The 24,721-nt window shown below is 41.2% G+C and overlaps 1 protein-coding gene and 1 pseudogene across 2 annotated transcripts in view; both read right to left on the minus strand.

Annotated features, from left to right (window-relative positions):
- Window positions 1-243: 243 nt before the first annotated feature.
- On the minus strand, window positions 244-4,631 carry LOC106560653 (L-selectin). Its single transcript, XM_014123739.2, has 7 exons — window positions 4,535-4,631; window positions 3,940-4,402; window positions 3,721-3,828; window positions 3,301-3,522; window positions 2,730-2,816; window positions 750-771; window positions 244-479 (listed from the first exon to the last, which is right to left on the minus strand). Exons 1-7 carry the CDS (start codon window positions 4,535-4,537, stop codon window positions 431-433), a joined length of 954 nt encoding a protein of 317 aa, XP_013979214.1. The 5' UTR covers window positions 4,538-4,631; the 3' UTR covers window positions 244-430.
- A 4,990-nt stretch (window positions 4,632-9,621) lies between these two features.
- Window positions 9,622-24,721, minus strand: part of LOC106598003 (uncharacterized) — a 40,087-nt pseudogene continuing 24,987 nt past the window's right edge. Inside the window, exons 14-21 of the transcript XR_006757133.1 lie at window positions 23,878-24,069; window positions 23,435-23,626; window positions 13,049-13,264; window positions 12,606-12,797; window positions 12,224-12,400; window positions 10,669-10,847; window positions 10,284-10,397; window positions 9,622-10,183 (exon numbers count right to left, since the gene is read on the minus strand). The product of XR_006757133.1 is annotated as an uncharacterized protein (transcript). The remainder of the gene's footprint in view (window positions 10,184-10,283; window positions 10,398-10,668; window positions 10,848-12,223; window positions 12,401-12,605; window positions 12,798-13,048; window positions 13,265-23,434; window positions 23,627-23,877; window positions 24,070-24,721) is intronic.

Genomic DNA, 24,721 nt, shown 5'->3' on the forward strand with positions numbered 1-24,721 from the left:
ATAACATACCCGTGTGTGAGGCGTTTACTTCTGTTTCAAAGTAGATTTGTTTAAGACTACCCTGAAACACTCTGTGTGACCCTGATTTAGCCCACTGCAGTAAAAGGTTAAGAAAATATATTTTTTATTGTGACTTCCTTATAGGAATGCATATATACTAACGCCCAGTGCTTAAAGTGTGAAGGAAAAGGATGTTGTTCCCATGCACAATGATTTACCCCATATACACTCTGAAGCCCAAAATCAAGTGAGCTAAAAAAGTTTTATTTATTTTTCTTACACAAAGCTGTTGAACTTGTAGAATTCACATAACATACAGTAACATAATTCTAACGATTTACAACATCCTATGTTTGATGTGGACTAATCCACACAGTATGTTGACATAATAGGTAGATTATGACATAATTAATGAAGTCTCAGCGGTCCATCAGTTGTCCCCTGTCTTGTTGGATGACGTCACACCCTCATCTGGTTCCCTTCAGGATAGGAGTAAAAGTCAAGATATCAATCAAAAACAACAACATACAATTACTGCACTTAGCCAGCACATGGTCTGGGTGAGAAGCCAGCACATGGTCTGGGTGAGAAGCCAGCACATGGTCTGGGTGAGAAGCCAGCACATGGTCTGGGTGAGATGCCAGCACATAACCTGGGTGAGAAGCCAGCACCTGGCCTGGGTGAGAAGCCAGCACCTGGCCTGGGTGAGAAGCAGCACATGGCCTGGGTGAGAAGCCAGCATCTCTTACCTTAGTTGGGCATGCTTCTTTCCTAAAAAAAGATTAAAAGATTTTAAAAAAATAATAATAATAATTGAATTGCTTGAAATGCTATCCCTTGACTTTGGCACCATGTAAAAACAGTTTTTTAAATATACTTTTACCCCTTTTTCTATCCAATTGTTAATTACAGTCTTGTCCCATCGCTGCAACTCCCCTACAAACTCGGGAGAGGCAAAGGTCGAGAGCCATGCCTCTTCCGAAACACAACCAAACCAAGCCGCACTGCTTCTTGACACACTGCTCACTTAACCCAGAATCCAGCTGCACCAATGTGTCGGTGGAAACACAGTCCAGCTTGCGACCGAAGTCAGCTTGCAGGCGCCCGGCCCACCACAGGGAGTTGCTACAGCACGATGGGACAAGGAAACCCCAGCCGGCCAAACCCTCCCCTAACCAAGACGACGCTGCCCCAATTGTGTGCCGCCTCATGGGTCTCCCGGTCACGGCGATGCTGTGCCTTAAACCGCTGCGCCACTCGGGAGACCCTACATAAAAACACTTTAAAATGACAAAAAAACATGACAAATAATAGTTTTATTTAAAAGTCAAACGTGTAGCTAAATCCTTTATACCGCAGCTCATCTATGTGAATGCAATGTAAAAACTACAGGGGGATAGCAAATTGGCTTGTCCCTCTGGTGATGTGTAGAGGTGTAGTGACATGTTCTGGGGGTTTAGATCTATGTCTATCTAATATATTTCATAGATCAATAAAAACAAAGAAGGCTATTTAAATATTATATATATATTTGAACTATTATTATGTGTGTCCCTCTGTTTTATGTCATTGGTGTTTCCGCCTTGAAAAATCACTGATTTAAAAAAATATATACAAGGACCCTGAGCATGCTGCTGGTATGCCAGCATACCACCTTGCATCTCACTGCTGGCTTGTTTTTGAAGCTAAGCAGGGTTGGTCCTGGTCAGTCCCTGGATGGGAGACCAGATGCTGCTGGAAGTGGTGTTGGAGGGCAGTGCCCTGTTTAGGGTGCTGTTTTTCGGATGGGATGTTAAACGGGTGTCCTGACTCTCTGAGGTCATTAAAGATCCCATGCCACTTATCATAAGAGTAGGGGTGTTAACCCTGGTGTCCTGGCTAAATTCCCAATCTGTCCCTCATACCATCATGGCCACCTAATCATCCCCAGCTTACAATTGACTCATTCATCCCTCTCCCTTGTAACTATTCCCCAGGTCGTTGCTGTAAATGAGAATGTGTTCTCAGTCAACTTACCTGGTAAAATAAATTCTCTCCAGTGGCAAACTGTTATCAGGGGGAAGGGGGTCTATATTAAACAACATTATTAACTAATCACACCCTTTTAAGTATGTCATCAATTTGAAAATTCCATTGATTCCGTGTGACACAGTTGGTTAGAGTATGGTGCTTGAAACACCAGGGTTGTGGGTTTGATTCCCAAGGGGGACCAGTATGAAAATATATGCATTGCACTACTGTGAGTCACTCTGGATACGAGTGTCTGCTGAATGACCAAAAAATGTAAGATGACAATTTGGTGTGTCTAAATCAAAGGTGTTAGTCAATTTAGATGAAGGGAAATAACATTGTGAACAAAATGATTAATCACATCACTTTAGTAAAGGTTTGATGGCCATTTCAGAAAATCCTCAATTTATCTAAAATGTCTCATTGGTGTTACCATCATTGGTGATATCATCATTGGTGGTGTTACTACTCCTAAATATATATAGTAATTAAGCTACCATTTAAATTGATTTATAATGGGAAGATGTACCCAAACAGTTTAATAAAAGGTCAAATAAATAAAAGCACATTTCAATAAAAAAATATCTAGAAAAATAACGTTTTTTTTTTTCTCACAATGCCATGCTCAAATGTCCCCGTAATTGAAGAATGACCCATTTTATATATTCCAAAATAGTTTCTTATCTTTTTTTTATTTTTTATAAACAACTGGAACTTACTTTTTCTGTGATTGAAACAACAGCAGATGCAACAGGACATTGTGAGCATCCATCCAGCAGTTGCAACCATAAGGACAGGCTGATAACCTGAGGAAACACATAGTCAACCAGCAGCTACAGTCCAACATGCTACCGCATGTGGAAATGACCCAGACACAACCCCTGTAAAGACCAGAGTCAGTCTCCAGTCTCCCACCAGACAGGAACAAGCGTCTGTGCTGATAGCATGGAGCGTACCATTGTGTTGCAGTGTTGATAGGTGATCCCCCCCCCCCGCCCTTTGCTACAGTATATATGCAGTATATACAGTAATATCAAACTCTAAACAGCCTGCCTTGACTTGTATTATTGAGTTACTTTATTTGGACAGGGTCCAATGTACAGAAAAAAAGTCTCAGTGTTCTGAGAAGTGATGAGTTGCACAAGATTTAGCTCATTCCCATCAGCAGCTTCACTTCTCTGAGACACCAGGGGTGTAGCTAGCCTAGCCTAGCCTAGCCTAGCCTAGCACCATAACTTTGTTCTGTAACCCGTAGTACATGATGAGAGATGGTATCAGGGATTTAATTACTTGCACAAACTGGCCTTTGTCCGCTCCAGACCCAGATCCTGCTCCAGATGTCATCGCCCCAGACCCCAGTCCAGACCCTGTCCGTGCTACAGCTGACTTCTGGGGATCCCAGCAGGAGGCTCCCCTTCTCACAGCTCAACCGGCAGGTAGAGTTGACAGCAAAGTTGACAGCAGAGCAGTTCACAAACCCATCAGGTAGACATAAGGGGTCACATCCCTTAGCTTTCGGGGCAAAGAAAGGTTTCAGCACAACAGCGGGGTACAGTAGGGACCTGTCATAATGCCTGATGCGTAAATGAAGTACTACTCAGGAAATTGAGGAAGCAGATGTTGTAGCCATAGCGATCCTCATTAGAAAAGGTCATATGTTAAAGGAGAGGTGTGACACGGTGGGAACAGCAGCTTCCAGATTCCCCTCACCTGTTTGGCAACCGTGTCCCTCAAACCCAGGTTCATACACGCAGGTAAAGTTGTTGATGGTCTCCAAGCATCTCCCTTGTCCCTTGCATGATGTTTGGTTGCATTGGTCTGTGATATAAATATACATCATGTAATATATGTCACAATCTCAACACGGCTTTCATCAAATGATTTACTGGTGGCCTTTAAAAAAACTAAAAGAATGGTTGAGTCCCTCACCTCTGTAGCATAGCGAGTATTTGAGATTTGAGCACTTATCATCGTTCCACTTCCCGTTATTCTCGCTGTTCCCTTTGTTGACGTACATCTCAACACACTCCTCACCCAGTTTGTTATTGGGTTCGTTGGGTGCCCAGGAATAATTCCCAACCCACGTTCCGTTAGTTCCGACCCATGTCCAGGTTCCATTGATCTTCTTGATTCCGATCCAGTAATACGGAGACCCAGTTTTATCAGGCAAGACGTTGCGGAGGTAATTATTCTCTTCCTGGTTTTGGATGACTACCATGTCTGTGTGGTTGTTAATCCAACACCACTCTCTTGCCATGGTCCAGTTCATGGTCTCTGTGGAGAAATGATATGTCCAGCCCATGGCACGTCCTCCACACATACCTAGGACTATGATCAGCATCCACATCATTGTTACTACCTGTGGCTGTCTGAAGAAGGGTCCATCAACTGCCTGTGTTTGTCCATAAACAGTAAAATCACACACTGTGGTTATCTAGACATAATTCTATCTACAATACAACAGTGAATGGTAAGGATGGCCGATATAAGACAGAGCAAGAGAGAGCTCCCATCTCATACTTACCATGTGTCGGTCTCCTTCTCTGGCACTCAGGCTGTGGTGTTGGGCTAACCTGGGTTTGGAATGGAGCTCAGTTTGGCTTTCATAACAATTTGGCAAAGCCTCCTATATGGATTCCTATCTGCAGTCAATGTACCACATGGAGTCCTTTTACCATTGATTCCCAAATTAACATAGAATACCCGGATGCTTTATCATTCACTAAATGTTTATTTTGCATTACAATGAATGGGGTATGATTCATGATTGACTGAATGACTGTTAGTAACAGTAAAAAGTTCTGGGAAGTGCAAGGGATTCCAGGTAGAGTTTTGTTTTACTTGCCCCAGTTTCAGGAAATGAAAGATGAGATCTGTTTCTGTCCCCTCACGATGCTGACAGAGAGGTTAGCTAAAGATGAGATCTGTTTCTAAACAATACATTAATTGCACTATAATGGTGACAGACGGTGTCCACAAACTGTTAGGGCCTACATAAAGCTGTCCCAACGGCAGTCCAAACACCTTACCACTGCTACACCTGGCTATCAGCGGAGCCTTGTCTGGCAGCGAAACAGTTCATTCTGCCTCATTTACTGCCTTTTAAAGAAACATAGATTTATGACCGACTTGCTTAAACAAATGTGGTTTCTAATGACAATTGAGATGTACAAACTATGGCAATAGGGGATGACGACAAGCGGATAAGAGGCAATCTCTTTAAGACATTAATGAGCGAGCTAGGACGGAAGTAGTCAATATAACTATTTGTTTAGCACTTTCGAAATGTACAGCGACAGAATTCAGAATATGGGCCATTCTTACAGTGTTCTCCATGTACACCAAGTCAGAGCAGTAGGATAAATAAAGGGGCATATAAGCAGACAATGAAAGCTCATACAATATTCAATGATTACATTTCTCTAAAACAGGTTATAGGCTACATGGGCACCACCAAGTCAGAACAGCAAATAGAGGGGTGAATAGACCAAATTATTAGGGTGAGGTACATGGGCTACTAACATCTTGCAGTACTACACAACATACACTTAGTATTTCTTTCTTAGCTACCGTACACATATCTCTCTGGCATATTACATAATTTATGCAGCAGCATACAATACATTTTTGGACTCACCTTGTTGTGCTGTGCTCACTTCAACAGGAAGGTGACGCGGCGGTCCTTCCTGGGCAAATTTTGTCATCAAAGTCTGGCATTCTCTGGATTTATGTTGCTTTCAAAACAACTGGGAACTTGGAAAAAAACAAGGTTGAGATATGATGACGTCATTGATCTTCAAGTCGTAGCTCTATAAAGAGGCTGGATTTACAATTCCGAGTCGGAAGAAAGCTCAAAACTTATTTTCCCAGTTCGAGCTCGTTTATTCCCGACTTCCCAGTTGTCTTGAACTCACTGAAGTCAAAGTTTTCGCTGTTCCGAGTTAACAGTTGTTTTGAGCGCGGCTCAAATCATGCTTCATTGACAGCATGGCCAATGTTGAATGTTTATCATTTTAATCTTGGAAAAGAGCCTCTTTATCCCAGACTCCAATGAATAGGAGGCTACCTTCCAAACCACTTATTGTTGAATTTGCGATTTCCAACTTGTTGTGCAATATCCAATGGCTGTTGAGCACCGATACGTTTTATCTATAATTTCTCTTCATTATTTCTCTTCATAAGACAAAGATTAAAAAGTGTTTGCGAGTAGATTGTCAACTTGATTCATAACACCATGTTTGAATGCAGCTTTATTAACTCAATGATATATATATATTTTTTTTACATTGTTTGCAAACTGATATGTGACACCTATTAATGCCAAAATAACATGCAAACAGGCAAGCCCTGTTTTGTTTTTGCTAAAAATGTGGGGGATCAATACGGATTGCCACATGCTGACAGAGAGGTTAGCAAAAGTTCAGGGAGGAACACAATGGTCCTGGTCTGCAGTGAAGTGGGGTTTCACAGTGGGGGATATGACCCCATCAAATACCTGCTGTCTAAAGGGGTTAGATAAGTTGTATTTGGAGAGGGACAAAAGTGGTGAGGGTCATTTCATATTTTCTTCTACACAGTACATTATGTTTACATTATTTAAAATAGAAAGAAGACTGGATGAGAGAAGAAAATAAATAAATGTTGAAATAATGAGCTGAGAAATAGAGTTACATAACTATTTATAACAAGAATATACATCATAACAAGAATATACAGCTTATATATATATATACATAAGGGCCTGAGGTCATGAGGTCATGGTACCGCATGTGGGAATGACCCAGACACGACCCCTCTAAAGACCAGAGTCAGTCTCCAGTCTCCCACCAGACAGGAACAAGCGTCTGTGCTGACAGCATGGAGCGTACCATTGTGTTGCAGTGTTGATAGGTGACCCCCTCCCTCTCGTATCCACAAAGTATCTCAGAGCAGGAGTGCTGATCTAGTATCCGGTCCCACCGGTCCATCTTACTCTGAGATGCTTTGTGAATACATCCAGGCTGCATCACATCCGGCCGGGATTGGGAGTCCCATAGGGTGGTGCACAATTGGCCCAGCGTCGCCCGGGTTTGGCCCGGGGCAGGCCGTCATCGTAAATAAGAATTTGTTCATAGCTGACATGCCTGGTTAAATAAAACATTTCAAGAAATAAAAAAAGGCGAGCCCTTGACAACCTGAAGCCACTGAGGCATAATAAGGACTGGAGAATGCATCCAAGATGTCCAACTGTTATTTTCAAGGTAATCTACTCATGTTCACATATGGTGATTCATGGACAGTCTATATCCGGGTTGCATCCGAATTATATGGACCAGTATCACATGCGCACCTGCACTCAGAGCGCACAGGGAGCAGCGCAAGCAACGACATCATCCAAAAACATGGCAGACATTGGATGAATATAACATTTTAATATCTTTGGCTGTGAGTGATGAAAAACAAATCGGTCTCAGCGACAATTATTTGAATAATTCATTGGATGTTTTGTGCATAAAGGTGATGACTAGTGTCTTATTAGCAATTTTAAAATCTGACTTCTCTGTGTGGCCGTCTATGGAAATTCTTTCTGGGCCGAGCGTCAGTTAAACTGCAGTACCGAAGCAAAACTTTAGGAGCAGTCTAAACTGTGCTTCTAGACCGGAACCCTTAGCCTTGTACGAACCATCCAGACCTCGTGAGCTTACATTTGGTTGTAAGTTCGCGAGATCAGGATGGTTTGTACGAAGCTACAGAACGCTGGCCCCTTGCCTGAAACGTTGCGGGTGCTAATTGGCCCTTCGCTAAGCCCCTCCCAAGAATTTTGGGTAACCAATTGCAGCACTCTAATGGATAAGAAATGTCATTGAGTCCAACACCTCAGACAAGTTGAGCTCAAGTTTAAATCCCATGAAAGCCAGTTAGGGCTATTTTTATTTAAAAAATCATGTTTAAATGGCTAAATAACTGAACAGTGCAGCAGGAGTACTTGATACTGTGATTCCTGAAACGCAGAGCCTGTTGATGGAGTATTTTTTTCAAATCCTAAATTATACTTTTGTTAATGCTAGCTAGCCAATTAATATAATATAACTTGTTCTCAAAATGTATGTTAGCTAGCTAAGTTAGCAATGTTATGAATACAACTCCCATCTGCTGTCAACATCAGGGTATGATTTGAGAGCACAAGTTAGCTCCAAAAGTGGTTATAGCACAGAGTTTCTAAACCCAGAGGCGCAACATCGCGAGACTTCCAGGAACGCTTGCGAAACAGACTAAGCGGACCAGACCGGAGTTTGAAAAGTCAATGAGAGACTTAAAAATAAGTAGATGACGATGTTATTACTCCAACCTTGTGAAAGTTACAAACTGACATGTTTTCATTTTCATCAAAAACAACTTTATATTGAAGAAGCGCCTTTGATTTGATGGCCTACACATGCTCAGTTCGATGCGAGAAGCAGTCGTGTAAAGTACTTAAGCAAAAATACTTTCAAGTACTTAAGTAGTTTTTTGTGGTATCTGTACTTTACTTTACTATTTATATTTTTGACAACTTTGACTTTTACTCCACTACATTCCTAAAGAAAATGTTGTACTTATTACTCCATTCACTTTTCCTGACACCCAAAAGTACTCGTTACATTTTGAAAGCTTAGCAGGACAGAAAACTTATCAAGAGAACAACCCTGGTCATCCCTACTGCCTCTGATCTGGCAGACTCACTAAGCACATGCTTCCTTTGTAAAGGATGTCTGAGTGTTGGATTGAGCCCCTGTAAATAAGAAAATGTGTTTGTCTGCTTTGCTTAATATAAGGAATTTTAAATGATTTATACTTGTACTTTTACTTTGATACAGTGTATTTTAGAAATTACATGTACTTTTGATACTTAAGTATATTTAAAACCAAATACTGTTAGACATTTACAAGTATTTTACTCGGTGACTTTCACTTTTACTTGAGTCATTTTCTATTAAGGTATGTTAACTTTTACTCAAGTATGACAAATACTTTTTCCACCACTGGCGCGAAGACCGTTAGACCCGATGATGTGTTTCTACGTATGAGCTTAGCTAGCCAACATTGCCATGACATCGCCTATGAGTGTTATCAGGGATTTCTATAGGATAAGCAGTTTCTGCCTATCTTCATACTGTGCTCTGTGTGGTTACAGCTTTGACTGCATGCTGAAGGTGAATTCAGAGCCATTTATTGGCTAGCTACACTACAAACATCATTTTACCAGGTTTCTGTGAAGCAATTGTAATGACAGTCTGACACAACATACCCAAGAGTTTCCTGATTTGCAAAGGTTAGTCTGTGTTATTTTATTGTTTATTAGAAAGACAGTTTGAGATCATTCTGAGGGGATTTTTCCATTGGTTGAATGGGGATTTGGGTTTCCTGGGAAAATGTCAGAGGTTGCTAAAGTAACAAAGGGGGGCGCGGGGCTTAGCGAAGTCCTCTTGGTATCGTTTCGTGCCACTCTATCTATTCTTATTCTACTGGTGTATTTGAAGTAATTTTGCTCTCTGTTGGTACATTTGAACTCAGAAAGCCATGGACTATTTATTTGCAGCTATTATAAAAAGCATCGGACAGAAAATAATGGAAAAAATAAGAACATTATTGACAATGTTTGAAACGTTTATTATATTTAAAAAGACACTTTTTCAACATCAAATGTAATTCTGTAACACACAGACTGTGGTTTAAAAATAAATATAACTTAAATACTGAAAGGCATTGATTTCACAGTTTTGTAAAATCATAAAAATATATTTATGATAATACAAATAATTATACAGGGGAATAAAATATACAACTTTCTGTAGTTTGTATAAAGTAGCTGTCAAAATCAGTATCATAAGAAATGTGTCCGCTTGTGGTCATATACCAGCCAATGGTGAACAATCTGTTCAATACAAAACTCCCTTAGGGAGAAAAAAGACATTTTCTGTAGGACCATCATGAGAACAGATGATTCTGTATACTCAACGTAGCACCTCTCTCTCAGTCAGACGATTCAAGGCTATCTAACCTACTACATTACAATACTGAGGAACTGTGATCCAGGTGTGACCAGCAGATCTTCTTTGAAAACAGAGCCAGCCTGTTCCTGTAGTTGTTCCTGCAGTTGTTCCTGCTGTTATTGTTATTGGTCTTTATATGAGGCTGTCGATGCTGTTCAAATCTGTGGTATGAAACAGGGATATTTTTGAATTTCTTACAACTTTCTTATTCCTAGCAAATGACTGTGAGTGGAGAAGATAAGGGACTTCTTCTGTGTTTACCTTTCTGTCTTATTCGTTTGAGGAGCCATGTGGCCAGAGACAGGACAGATAATGACACAGCGCCCCCTGCTGCCAGGCCTAGGATAGTGGGGTTCAATGGAGGCTCAGGTGTGGCTGGAGGAAACAAGAAACAACAGAGGAAAACAGTCAAACAATCTGAATCAACTGATCGGTCACATCACTGACTACAACCCTCTCAAAAATGTTCGTATTTTGGTAGCCCCCTTATGTAGGATACGCATTCATGATGCATTCATAAAGCCTTTATAACCGCTACATAAGACATACTTTGTCCTGATGAGCAGCGAATATCCAGTTTGGTTGTCTCACAGAATATTCTGTTTGATTGTGTCTCACAGAGAGAGTAACAGAGGTTATAACATACCTGTGCAGGTAGGTGTGTCAGCGCTCCACTTCCCTGACCGTGAACACTGCATGTTTGGGGCCCCCTGGTGATCATAGCCCTCATCACAGCTGAAGTTGCAGACAGCCCCAAGGATGTGAGGGTGCCTCACAGCTGACCTGACCCCCCCAGAGGAACCACAGGAGAGGGGCACTGGACAGCTGAGAGAATGTCACACAGTGGTTAGTAAATAAAAATACCACAAAAGGTAACAAACAGTTGTGAATGAAATCATGAAAATGATTGTCGTTGGAGAGCTCATGTGTGTGGCGGACATCCATAAGGAGATAAGACCTATAGGTAAAATGGATACCCGCATGACTGCAACTCGCTTTGGATAAAAGCATCTGCTAAATGGTATATAAATATATATATATATATATACACATATTGAGTTACCCCCCCAGGAGTTTCCCTAGGAACAGCCTCAATTCGTCGGACATGGACTCTACAAGGTGTTGAAAGCATTCCACAGGGATGCTGGCTCATGTTGACTCCAATGCTTCCCACAGTTGTGTCAAGTTGGCTGGATGTCCTTTGGGTGGTGGACCATTCTTGATACACGGGAAACTGTTGAGCGTGAAAAACCCAGCAGCATTGCAGTTCTTGACACATTCAAACAGGTGCGCCTGGCACCCACTACCATACCCCATTCAAAGGCACTTAAATATTTTGTCTTGCCCATTCACCCTCTGAATGGCACACAGACAGAATCCAGTTGTCTTAAGCCTTAAAAATCCTTATTTAATCTGTCTCCTCCCCCTTCATCTACACTGATTGAAGTTGATTTAACAAGTGACATCAATAAGTGATCATAGCTTTCACCTGGATTCACCTGGTCAGTCTATGTCATGGAAAGAGCAGGTGTTCTTAATATTTTGTGCACTCGGGCTGAGTAAAACCTCTCACTTCACCTCTTTCCATTTAAACTCAGTCTATACTGTTTTAATATCGTGTGTAAATGTGTAAATTGACTGAGTTGAAACAGAGAAGAAGAGGCGAAGTGAGAGGTTTTGCTCAGCCCAAAATCTTTCCGTGAAAATAAGCCCCTGAAGTGAGGAATTTATGTATGAAGGTCAATGAGATGGTGTTGAATTTTGTCAACAAAAATAAATACATGTTGTTTTACGAATGCACTGATATAAGTGGACGCACGTGTCATTTCAGCAACTTTGAGAAAAATGACTAAATATTGGAGTTGTGCCTGTTGTTGTCATAGAGATAGATGGGGGACTCGTCATGCATATAGCCCTTTTAGCAGGGAGATTGCCATTGAAGGCCTCCACCAGTTTCAAGTAGTCACCTGGGTGGGATTCTATGAGTTGGGAACAATCAGCCAATGAAGAAGAAGAAAATGTAATACTTCAACATTCTCACCTCCTCCCGCCTGCCTTGCATCTTTGAGGACATGTTTTCCATTGTTAGAGTGGTCATATGTCTATCTTGTCAATAAAGACATTGGTTTAACAACTCTTGTCAATATAGACAATGGTTTAAAGCAGGTCTATTTTAAAGATGCGAAAAAGTTTGTCCTTACCGTCACAGTGTGGTATCTCCTCACTCCACTCAGCAGCTGATGTGCAGGTCACCGTGATCGCCCCCTTGAGGAGATAACCCTCAGAGCAGCTAAAGTTACAGCTGCTTCCATAGGTGAAGTCTTCTCCACAGGTGAAAGCGCCATCCTTTGGCTGCTGGAGGGTAGGGCAGCTTACAGCTACAAGACAGAGTGAATAGTGGTGCAGTGGTCAGACTGTGTCCAGAGACAATTCTGGACTGTCATACATTTACAAAACTCTATTTGCACTCCTAGATATTTCTGAATGGAAAATGTCCTGTGTCATTCATATATTTATAGCAACTACAGTTGATGTAAGATGTTATGGGGGCTACGTTTACAGATATCCAGAACCTGTACACACCAACACACTGCGGCTGTGAGTCGTTCCACTGTCCCGAGGCTCCACACTGCAGGGTAGCAGAGCTGGAGGCCAGCCTCTCATAGCCCTCCTCACAGGTAAAGGTACAGGTGGACAGGTAGCTGAAGGAGCCCAGGGGATGGGAGCAGGCCATGGAACCCTTCCCAGGTTCATACAGCTCACTGCATAAGACCACTGAGAAGGAGAGGGCAGATCGCAATACATGACTAAATGTGCCACGATGAAGACATTACTCAAGATACACAACAACTGAATTACAGGAGGTCTAAGCTGTCATACTGGTATGAAGACCAACAGCAAGACACTGAAGTAATTCAAAGAAAGTACAAATGAAAAGTTTACAACAAATGGTAGCTGTTATTTTATTATCTTATTAGTCTTTCCAGAACACCTTATTTATAAGGTTTATAAAAGGATATACTTACATTCACAGGTGGGAGGCTGTTCTGACCATGATTCTGAGGCTGTGCATCTCACAGGCCCGGGGCTGCTCAGCCGGTACCCCTCTTCACAGGAATACTGACACGTCGAGTCAAAGGAGAAATTCCCATTGGGGTGAGAGCAACTGACACTGGCTTTAGCAGGGACCTCCTCCATCTTACATTCAACAACTGTCGACAAAGGAAAACAGGTAAAGAGTTACAATTAAGAGAACTTTGAATGTGATAGCACAATACAGATGGTTTCATACTGCCTATATTAGATTATTGGACTATATCGTCCTGGGCTTGCTTACCGTGTTCACACTGCTCTCCGTAGAAGTTGGTTAAACCCTAACAATCCCCCTTTTCACACCTGATAGGTGTGAATACATAAGTTCTTAAAATTTCACCCCTAGGGTGTCACCCCTAGGGTGTCACTCAATACAATTTTAAATTCCCATTTTAATGATTAGATGATTAGTTAAAAAACCCTCAAGTCCTTCCGGCTACACCTCACTTGTACTAGGTTGACTACCAGCCACCCAGGAACTTCAAACCTTCACATAAGGAAAGACAAATAGTACACAGGATAAATTCAGAAGATATTATTTAAAACATATATAAAAAGAAGACCATTTTGCAACAGTGGCCACACCTAACATGTATGGGACAGACTTTTTGTCCCAGTACTTACAACCTTCACATCCACCTGCCACTACATGCAATACATATGAGAACATTTTGGATAAGCTTTATTCAACCACTTCCCCAACAGCAAACCAAGGATCGTCCTCAGACAGACCCATCTTTTGCCCAGAGCTGGATTCAGTGTCCTCCAAGGTCACTTCCCTCAAAGGCATCATTCCGGTTGCTCTGACAACATCTGTAAGATATTTTCTCAAACAAGGGATTATACAGGCAGCACAACACATCAATAATAGGAACATAAGCACTAGGGTCAGAAATCCAGTAACCACCATAGATGTGTACTTACCAAAAAAGGTATTCAGCTAATTCCCCTCGTATACCCCCGCTACACCCTTCATTTCAGCAGATAGCTTGTCAAGTCCCAGTAGGGCTTTGGTAATGCTACCATAGGGCTGGTGTTATTAGGGATAAAAGTACAGCATTGTTCATCAAACGTTTTATACACCCCCCATTATTAGCCAATATCATATCCAACTCCAATCTATTTTGTCTAGCGGTTCTAGTGGTAGCCTCTAGTTGCTCAGCCATACCTGTCAGTGCAGTGCGAGTATAGTTAACAAATCTCTGTTACACACACATCAGTAAAGAACTCAACCCAGCTTTAGGCGGCTGTATTTTTCCCACAGTACACATACATTCCTTAACAACCTTGCCACCTGTCTTCTAATCTCCTGCCCACTAGCCGTTCCCAGGCCGTTGTTACTCTCCCTAACTTAGGGAGGCTTCTTCTCCTATCCCTTCCCAAGGTCGTCTTATCAACTCTGCCCTGCTCATTCTGGTAACAGTGTCTTACTCACACGGTATTGGAATATAGTTTTTAACCCATTATTATAGCTGTATTTCGAATACATTTCAACAGGTTATAAGGTTTCTGAGTGAAATCTTTTAGTCAAACCTTTCATTACATCCACCTGATTGTCTAAATATTTCACATACATTATAACACATCTATTTTTATTGGATTCAGAAATTTCACACAAAATCAAACTAATTCAGGAAACTCTAAAGATGGTCTCATCTTATCATGGGCTCCTCATAACTGAATGAATCATCCACCAGGCTCAGCGGTAGGTATTTGTCGTCCCACTGATCTGAACATTGACTCGGTCCGTATCTCACCATCTGCTCCGTTATCGATCTCTCCAGAACCCTGGAAATGAGACCTCTCGCACACGGGACCAAACAACAACCACACAACCCAAACACACTCATACAGGTGAAAGCAGCCCATAATACAGTTCTTACAACACTTTTCCATTTTCCATTTCCCAAACATGAGCTGTGTTATCAGGAATGTACGTACAGCAATGAACCTAATCATTCTACCTACACCATCCTCTTTTGCCAGTAACATAACGAGAGTCAGTCTATTTTACCAGGTCATGAGGGAGTTGACGGATAATTGGTCAGAGAACCTCTTTACTGCATCCCCGGTTTCATTCATGAATCTCTGTTGATTATAAAAGATGTCATTAATTCAATCCACATTTTTATTTATTGTCAACCACCAAAATAATGTAGTGTTAAAGCCTTCACATATTTGATTCATAGCTTTGTATTCATCTGGAACTTCCCTGAGGATGCCAATAGCATCCATCGAGACAAAGCTACTCCCATCCTGGTCAAAACTCCTCCTGTGCCTACTTTAGCCTCCTATAACTGGCCTCTGATGACTAACTGGAACTGGTTGGACCTATAACCCCAGGACGCAAGTTAACCACCCTTCGTGGGAATTTCTGTCGTATGCGTCCTTTGCTGGTACTAGCCCACCCTTCATCAGTTATAGGTGCTGTGAGGTTAAACATTTTCTATTCATCTTTCAAACCAAATTCAGTCACATTCACGATTACTTTCAGCCATTAACCTGTTAGGGCTAGGGGGCAGTATTGACACGGCCGCATAAAAAAACGTACCCGATTTAATCTGGTTACTACTCCTGCCCAGTAACTAGAATATGCATATAATTATTGGCTTTGGATAGGAAACACCCTAAAGTTTCTAAAACTGTTTGAATGGTGTCTGTGAGTATAACAGAACTCATATGGCAGGCCAAAACCTGAGAAGATTCCATGCAGGAAGTGGCCTGTCTGACAAGTTGTTGTTTATCTTGGCTCTTTTTTTTTAAGTCTGAGGATCTTTGCTATAACGTGACACTTCCTACGGCTCCCATAGGCTCTCAGAGCCTGGGAAAAAGCTGAACGATATCGAGGCAGCCTCTGGCTGAAACACACTATCGCGTTTGGCAAGTGGCCGATCAGAGTACTATGGGCTTAGGCGCGTGCCCGAGTCGACCCCATGCTTTATTTTCTTTCGTCTGTTTACCTAAACGCAGATTCCCGGTCGGAATATTATTGCTTTTTTATGAGAAAAATGGCATAAAAATTGATTTTAAACAGCGGTTGACATGCTTCGAAGTACGGTAATGGAATATTTAGAATTTTTTTGTCACGAATTGCGCCATGCTCGTCACCCTTATTTACCCTTTCGGATAGTGTCTTGAACGCACGAACAAAACGCCGCTGTTTGGATATAACAATGGATTATTTTGAACCAAACCAACATTTGTTATTGAAGTAGAAGCCCTGGGAGTGCATTCTGACGAAGACAGCAAAGGTAATAACATTTTTCTTATAGTAAATCTGACTTTGGTGAGTGCTAAACTTGCTGGGTGTCTAAATAGCTAGCCCAGTGATGCCGGGCTATCTACTGAGAATATTGCAAAATGTGCTTTCACCGAAAAGCTATTTTAAAATCGGACATATCGTGTGCATAGAGGAGTTCTGTATCTATAATTCTTCAAATAATTGTTATGCTTTTTGTGAACGTTTATCGTGAGTAATTTAGTAAATTCACCGGCAGTGTTCGGTGGGAATGCTAGTCACATGCTAGTCACATGCTAATGTAAAAAGCTGGTTTTTGATATAAATATGAACTTGATTGAACAAAACATGCATGTATTGTATAACATAATGTCCTAGGGTTGTCATCTGATGAAGATCATCAAAGGTTAGTGCTGCATTTAGCTGTGGTTTGGGTTTATGTGACATTATATGCTAGCTTGAAAAATGGGTGTCTGATCATTTCTGTCTGGGTACTCTGCTGACATAATCTAATGTTTTGCTTTCGTTGTAAAGCCTTTTTGAAATCGGACAGTGTGGTTAGATTAACGAGAGTCTTGTCTTTAAAATGGTGTAAAATAGTCATATGTTTGAAAAATTGAAGTTTTTGCATTTTTGAGGTATTTGAATAACGCGCCACGGGATTACACTGGCTGTTGAGTAGGTGGGACGCAAGCGTCCCACCTAGCCCATAGAGGTTAAAGTCATCTAAGTTCTCGGTGCCATTCTTATATCTATAACACTGGTACTCATCAGGAGTTAAGGTGAACCGAGGTGGGTTGGCTGAGTCCTTCAATCTGGCCAACCCCAATTCCTGTACAGTTGTCTGCTTTCCCAGGAAATTGTTTAATGTTTACCTTAAATCCTACATCTTGATCTTCTTTGACTCCTTATTCTGTAAGTCACTCATCAGTGTATTATATAGTTTATCTTTTACTTCTTCTCAATGACAACGGTATCGTATGATTAGTACCAGAAGGTGGTGGATCTGAATGTATCAGAGAGATTAGACTACGATGCAGCTCAGAGTCTCTACTCTTCCCAAAAACCGCCAACCCTTTCCTGCCCTTAGTCTCTCTGCTAGGTACCACCCCATACTCACACCTCTAGGAGCACACACAGTGATGAACGGTCGGGATAGGAAATCTTCGTTAACCTGTTAGGGCTAGGGGGCAGTATTGACACGGCCGGATAAAAAACGTACCCGATTTAATCTGGTTACTACTCCTGCCCAGTAACTAGAATATGCATATAATTATTGGCTTTGGATAGAAAACACCCTAAAGTTTCTAAAACTGTTTGAATGGTGTCTGTGAGTATAACAGAACTCAAATGGCAGGCCAAAACCTGAGAAGATTCCATGCAGGAAGTGGCCTGTCTGACAAGTTGTGTTTCATCTTGGCTCTTTTTATTGAAGACTGAGGATCTTTGCTCTAACGTGACACTTCCTACGGCTCCCATAGGCTCTCAGAGCCCGGGAAAAAGCTGAACGATATCGAGGCAGCCTCTGGCTGAAACACATTATCGCTTTTGGCAAGTGGCCGATCAGAGTACTATGGGCTTAGGTGCGTGCCCGAGTCGACCCCATGCTTTATTTTCTTTCGTCTGTTTACCTAAACGCAGATTCCCGGTCGGAATATTATCGCTTTTCTATGAGAAAAATGGCATAAAAATTGATTTTAAACAGCGGTTGACATGCTTCGAAGTACGGTAATGGAATATTTAGAATTTTTTTGTCACGAATTGCGCCATGCTCGTCACCCTTATTTACCCTTTCGGATAGTGTCTTGAACGCACGAACAAAACGCCGCTGTTTGGATATAACTATGTATTATTTTGAACCAAACCAACATTTGTTATTGAAGTAGAAGTCCTGGGAGTGCATTCTGACGAAGACAGCAAAGGTAATAACATTTTTCTTATAGTAAATCTGACTTTGGTGAGTGCTAAACTTGCTGGGTGTCTAAATAGCTAGCCCTGTGATGCCGGGCTATCTACTGAGAATATTGCAAAATGTGCTTTCACCGAAAAGCTATTTTAAAATCGGACATATCGAGTGCATAGAGGCGTTCTGTATCTATAATTCTTAAAATAATTGTTATGCTTTTTGTGAACGTTTATCGTGAGTAATTTGGTAAATTCACCGGCAGTGTTCGGTCGGAATGCTAGTCACATGCTAGTCACATGCTAATGTAAAAAGCTGGTTTTTGATATAAATATGAACTTGATTGTACAAAACATGCATGTATTGTATAACATAATGTCCTAGGGTTGTCATCTGATGAAGATCATCAAAGGTTAGTGCTGCATTTAGCTGTGGTTTGGGTTTATGTGACATTATATGCTAGCTTGAAAAATGGGTGTCTGATTATTTCTGGCTGGGTACTCTGCTGACATAATCTAATGTTTTGTTTTCGTTGTGAAGCCTTTTTGAAATCGGACAGTGTGGTTAGATTAACGAGAGTCTTGTCTTTAAAATGGTGTAAAATAGTCATATGTTTGAATAACGCGCCACGGGATTACACTGGCTGTTGAGTAGGTGGGCAAGCGTCCCACCTAGCCCAGAGAGGTTAAACACCCCTTCTTCCCCTCAATTCGGAATAGTTCAATAAGTCAATTTCCAAATGTTGGAAAAGATATTCTACAAAAATTTTGTTAAGTAATTATCCTAACCTGTTCTATCGCCTGCCCTACCATACTCCCCCTATTTATACATGGCTCAAGCCATGTATCAATATTGCTGCATATCTAAACAAATCATTATAGGAGTTCAAATAACATAATCAGATCAAAAATGACTAATCTGAACTACTCCACAAAGAAAAATTATTGTACCCTTATCATCATTCAGTCTTCTCATTGGTTCAAATTATCAATTGCGTCTAAGAACTTTAACTCCATCATAATTATCAGTTCTACAAATTTCCTTAAAGTCAGTATCACAAATGACCTTAAATTCACCATCCAAATGGCTTTATTGCGGCTGATCAGACCACAAAAGGAAAAGTCACCAGAGGGGTCAAAAGTCATACCACCCTTTCAGAACCGTATTTCTTACTACATTAGAAAAATGAAGGCTAAGAACTTTATCTACATTTTGTATCCCAGGTTCCCAGAACATTCCCTATCAAAAGAATTTCATGTGTTTAATTAAAACTCAGAAAACAAAACTTCCAAAATGCCATGTGTGTATACCCCTTTAAGATATCCTGTCCCTAGGAATTTTTTCCCAAAGACAGCTAAGCGCTCAATAAAATAACCACTTGGTCAGCATTTCATCATACTACACCGATTCAGAAACCCAAACGTTAGCTACAAACAAAACCTAATAATAACGCCACTGTACTTCCTCAAATCATTAATAATTTGTTTTAAACTTCCTCAACGGTTCTGTGTACTTTAATTGAACATACACTACCCTTGGATAAAATATTTTACTTCCAATCTATGAAACCCCATATTTTAACGTACTATTTGACTAATTTGACCCAAGATTGCTTAACCTCTTGACGGTCGCCTAGGATAGGGGGCGCCAGAGCGCATTTTGAAAAAAATTCGTGCCCATTTTAAACGGCCTATTACTCAAACTCAGAAGCTAGGATATGCATATAATTAATACTTGTGGATAGAAAACACCCTAAAGTTTCTAAAACTGTTTGAATGGTGTCTGTGAGTATAACAGAACTCATATGGCAGTCAAAACCCCGAGACAGATCGAAACAGGAAGTGGAATTCTGAATTGCGGACTCAACTTCATCACGTTGCCTATTAATCACACCGTGAGCTATGGTTCATTGAGCACTTCCTATTGCTTCCACTAGATGTCCCCAGTCTTTACAAAGTGATTTGAGTCTCCTACTGTGAAAACTGACAGAATGACACGCTGTGGAACGTGGTCACACGGAGAGGGCCATCACCATTATGACGCCGGCGCCACTGGCTACCCTCCCCTTTCGAAACGTTTTGAAACACAATGCAATCGTCCTCCTTGAATCTTATTGGAGCTCTGGTTGAAAAAGGCCCTAAAGATTTATGTTATACAACGTTTGACATGTTTGAACGAACCTAAATAAGAAAAAAATGCATTTTGTTGAAAGAGTAGCCCCGCGCACGTCGGAACTTTTGGTGCAGCCTTCAGAACGCGCTAACAACAACAAGCTAATGGAACATAAAGGATGAACTTTTTCGAACGAAAATACATTTGTTGTGGACCTGGGATTCCTGGAAGTGCCTAAGGATGAAGATAATCAAAGGTAAGGGATTATTGACAATAGTATACAAGACTAGATTTGATATGCGATTGTTCCAAGATGGCGCTGACCTGTATTGCCAGCCTATTGTTCTGAGTATCGCATCCCCTTTTATCGCAAAGTGTGATTACCCAGTAAAGTTATTTTTAAATCTGGCATTACAGGTGCTTTCAAGAGATATTCATCTATAAATCTTAGAATGACAAAATTACATTTTAAAAATGTTTTCGAATAGTAATTTAGTAAATTGTAGCGCTGTTTCATCGGATGCATTTGAGGGAAAATAGTTAGTCAACGTTACGCACCGATGTAAAATGCTGTTTTTATATATAAATATGAACTTTATCGAACAAAAGAATGCATGTATTGTGTAACATGATGTCCTAGGTGTGTCATCTGATGAAGATTGTCAAAGGTTAGTGCTGCATTTAGCTGTTTTTTGGTTATTTGTGATGCATGTGGTTGGTTGGAAAATGGCTATGTGGCTACTTTTACGATATACTCCTCTAACATAATCTAATGTTTTGCTTTTGCTGTAAAGCCTTTTTGAAATCGGACAACGTGGTTCGATTCAGGAGAGGTGTATCTATAAAACGATATAATTTGAAAAACAATTTGAAAAAAAAAATAATAATAATAATGTTATGCTAATGAGGATAGGATTTTTCGCTGGATGTCCGTCCCAAGGCCGCACAGGGGTTAAAACCTTAAAACCCCTTCAGTTTGTCTACAAACAGGCCCATTCTGTTTGCTAGGAATACCCTGCCATTATACACAACTGTGTTTAATGTGCATCGTCCCTGTAAAATAAAATTAACTCCATGTATCGCTCATCTCCCGTAAATTCCTGCACCTCCTTTACGCGCTTCCCCCTCCTGCTTCCACTCGGAACAGGTTTTGTCTGTTTTTCGTTTTAGCTTTTCCAATATTCTACCGGGCTCCCCGTCGACTGGGAGTCCGTTGGGTGCATTAATACAACCTTCTCTTATCCATTCCCTGCATAATTTTTCCCCTCCTTTTCCACTCTTTTCCGTCTCTACCCCCATTAATCTCTAGTGTTGACTTCAGTGCTTTCAGCACCCTCTCGGTCTCCTGGTTGGTCATATTCAATTTCAGTCTATGGTAACCTAACTATCAATGTTAATTTACATCCCTTTCAATTTCAGTCTATGGTAACCTAACTATCAATGTCAATTTACGTCTCTAACGTACGTTCCTAACGTTATTTATTTCCCCAGCGCTAGATGATATAACTCAGGTCGACCGTCCCCGACCTCTTATTTACCCACAGGTCACTCAAACTCGGTATTAGTACGCCGACTTAATACCCAATGTACTTCAGTCATTCAGTGGTTTCCTCAGTATAACACCTTTATCCGTAGATCATTCACACTTGATACAGTATGCCGACTAGTATCTAATGTACTTCAGTCATACGATTAGGTTGGCCTCCCAATCTTCATTCAGTCTTGCTACCAGTCCCAGACTTGACAGCCACACTCAAACTTGGTACTTCAATACCTAGTACATTACAATCGCTGTTATACCTACATCCACCCACACTCATTCCGGTTAAGTACGGCGACTAACCACATACACACTTGGTACTTCAATACCTACTACATTACAATCGCTGTTATACCTAGATCCACCCACACTCATTCCGGTTAAGTACGCCGACTAACCACATACACACTTGGTACTTCAATACCTAGTACATTACAATCGCTGTTATACCTACATCCACCCACACTCATTCCGGTTAAGTACGCCGACTAACCACATACACACTTGGTACTTCAATACCTAGTACATTACATTCACTTGTTATATCATCAACGATCAATCGGTTTCAAGATTGCATTTATCACACCACAACTCTCAAAATCGTTTCAAAATCAAATTATTAATATAACAGGTGGACGTTCCACAATTTAATCACCTACATCAAACAGGTGCTTCACAAAATACATTTGGATAATGCCAATATGCAGAACTTTAGTTATTCACAATAGGTGTCTGCTTACCTTTTGTTTGACCGGTCAGGATTTGTGAAACACACCGTCCGACGACAGCGATGGCCAATCGGCCGGACAAGTTCCAGATAAGTCCTTCTAACAGAATCACATCGGGGTCACCATTTGTTAGGGCTGCGTCAATTCAATTCTGGTATCAGAACAAAATTTAACACTAGGCTACTGAATATATTTTCAGCTGTTTATTAATAGAATTAGTCAAGCAGAATAAATGGTAAATGCAATCTTTGTATATTACACCTCGCAGGGCAAAACAGAGAACTGAAATGACATAAGTTCTTCCTTAAATACTTCTTGACAGATGTAGATCCCTCTCCCTGAGGGCCTGTCATAGACTTACTCCAGCCTATCGTTGGCGTGCAGGCTGGTCCCAGCCTCTAGACGCATCTTTGTTGCCAAGCATGGTTGTCTTCTAGCTTATCTTCGTGTGTGTACCCGAGAGTCAGACACCCAAGGACAGTGCCTGTTCTTGTGCCACAGCCATTCTCCCCTCTATCAGTTCCTCACATACACCTGTCCTTAAGCGGCCCCACAACCAGGCATTGTGTGTGTGTGTGTCACGAGTCTACTCAGCCTACACTACTAGCCAGCAACCCTCCAGTTAGTCATGTCTATTATATGTCGCTCAATCTATGTTAATACAATATAAACCTCTTATGTTTGGCATTAGTAATCATAAGTTATGCACCACAACTCATTTTATTATATAGGTTTAAATAGTTGTATTATATTGGTTATGCAAACAAATAGTTGGTTAAACCCTAACACTGTACACACCAACACACTGCGGCTGTGAGTCGTTCCACTGTCCCGAGGCTCCACACTGCAGGGTAGCAGAGCTGGAGGCCAGCCTCTCATAGCCCTCCTCACAGGTAAAGGTACAGGTGGACAGGTAGCTGAAGGAGCCCAGGGGATGGGAGCAGGCCATGGAACCCTTCCCAGGTTCATACAGCTCACTGCATAAGGCCACTGAGAAGGAGAGGGCAGATCGCAATACATGACTAAATGTGCCACGATGAAGACATTACTCAAGATACACAACAACTGAAATACAGGAGGTCTAAGCTGTCATACTAGTATGAAGACCAACAGCAAGACACTGAAGTAATTCAAAGAAAGTACAAATCAAAAGTTTACAACAAATGGTAGCTGTTATTTTATTCTCTTATTAGTCTTTCCAGAACACCTTATTTATAAGGTTTATTAAAGGATATATTTACATTCACATGTGGGAGGCTGTTCCGACCATGATTCTGAGGCTGTGCATCTCACAGGCCCGGAGCTGCTCAGCCGGTACCCCTCTTCACAGGAATACTGACACGTCAAGTCAAAGGACAGATTCCAATTGGGGTGAGAGCAACTGACACTGGCTTTAGCAGGGACAGGGACCTCCTCCATCTTTCATTCAACAACTGCCGACAAAGGAAAACAGGCAAGGAGATAAGGGGCAGTATTTTCACGTCCGGATGAAAAACGTTCCCAAATTAAACTGCCTGCTACTCGGGCCCAGAAGGTAGGCTATGCATATTATTAGTAGATTTGGATGGAAAACACTCTGAAGTTTCTAAAACTGTTTGAATGATGTCTGTGAGTATAACAGAACTCATATGGCAGGTAACGATTTGACTGGTGTAGTGTTAGCTAGCTACATAGTTGTCTTTGTCATAGTTTGATAATTGTGTAGTTTAGAGTAATTATCGAGGTTAGCTAGCCAGCTATTTTCGTCCCCCGCGACGCCATCTTCCAAACCTAGCCAACTATTACCGCCGAGCAGCATTGTAGAAACTAAATACATTACAAAGGAACGTCTTGATTAGTGTTATGTTAGCTAGCTACATAGTTGCCTTTGTATCATGATAATGGTGTAGTACTGAAACTATCGAGGTTACCTAGCCAGCTACACTTTCAAACAAAGTCAACAACGCAGCCACTGCTAGCTAGCCTACTTCACCAGCCAGCAGTACTGTATCATTTTAGTCTCTTTAGTCAATAAGATTTTTGCAACGTAAGCTTAACTTTCTGAACATTCGAGACGTGTAGTCCACTTGTCATTCCAATCTCCTT

This window comes from Salmo salar, chromosome ssa10, assembly GCF_905237065.1.
Source record: "Salmo salar chromosome ssa10, Ssal_v3.1, whole genome shotgun sequence".
Taxonomy (NCBI): domain Eukaryota; kingdom Metazoa; phylum Chordata; class Actinopteri; order Salmoniformes; family Salmonidae; genus Salmo; species Salmo salar.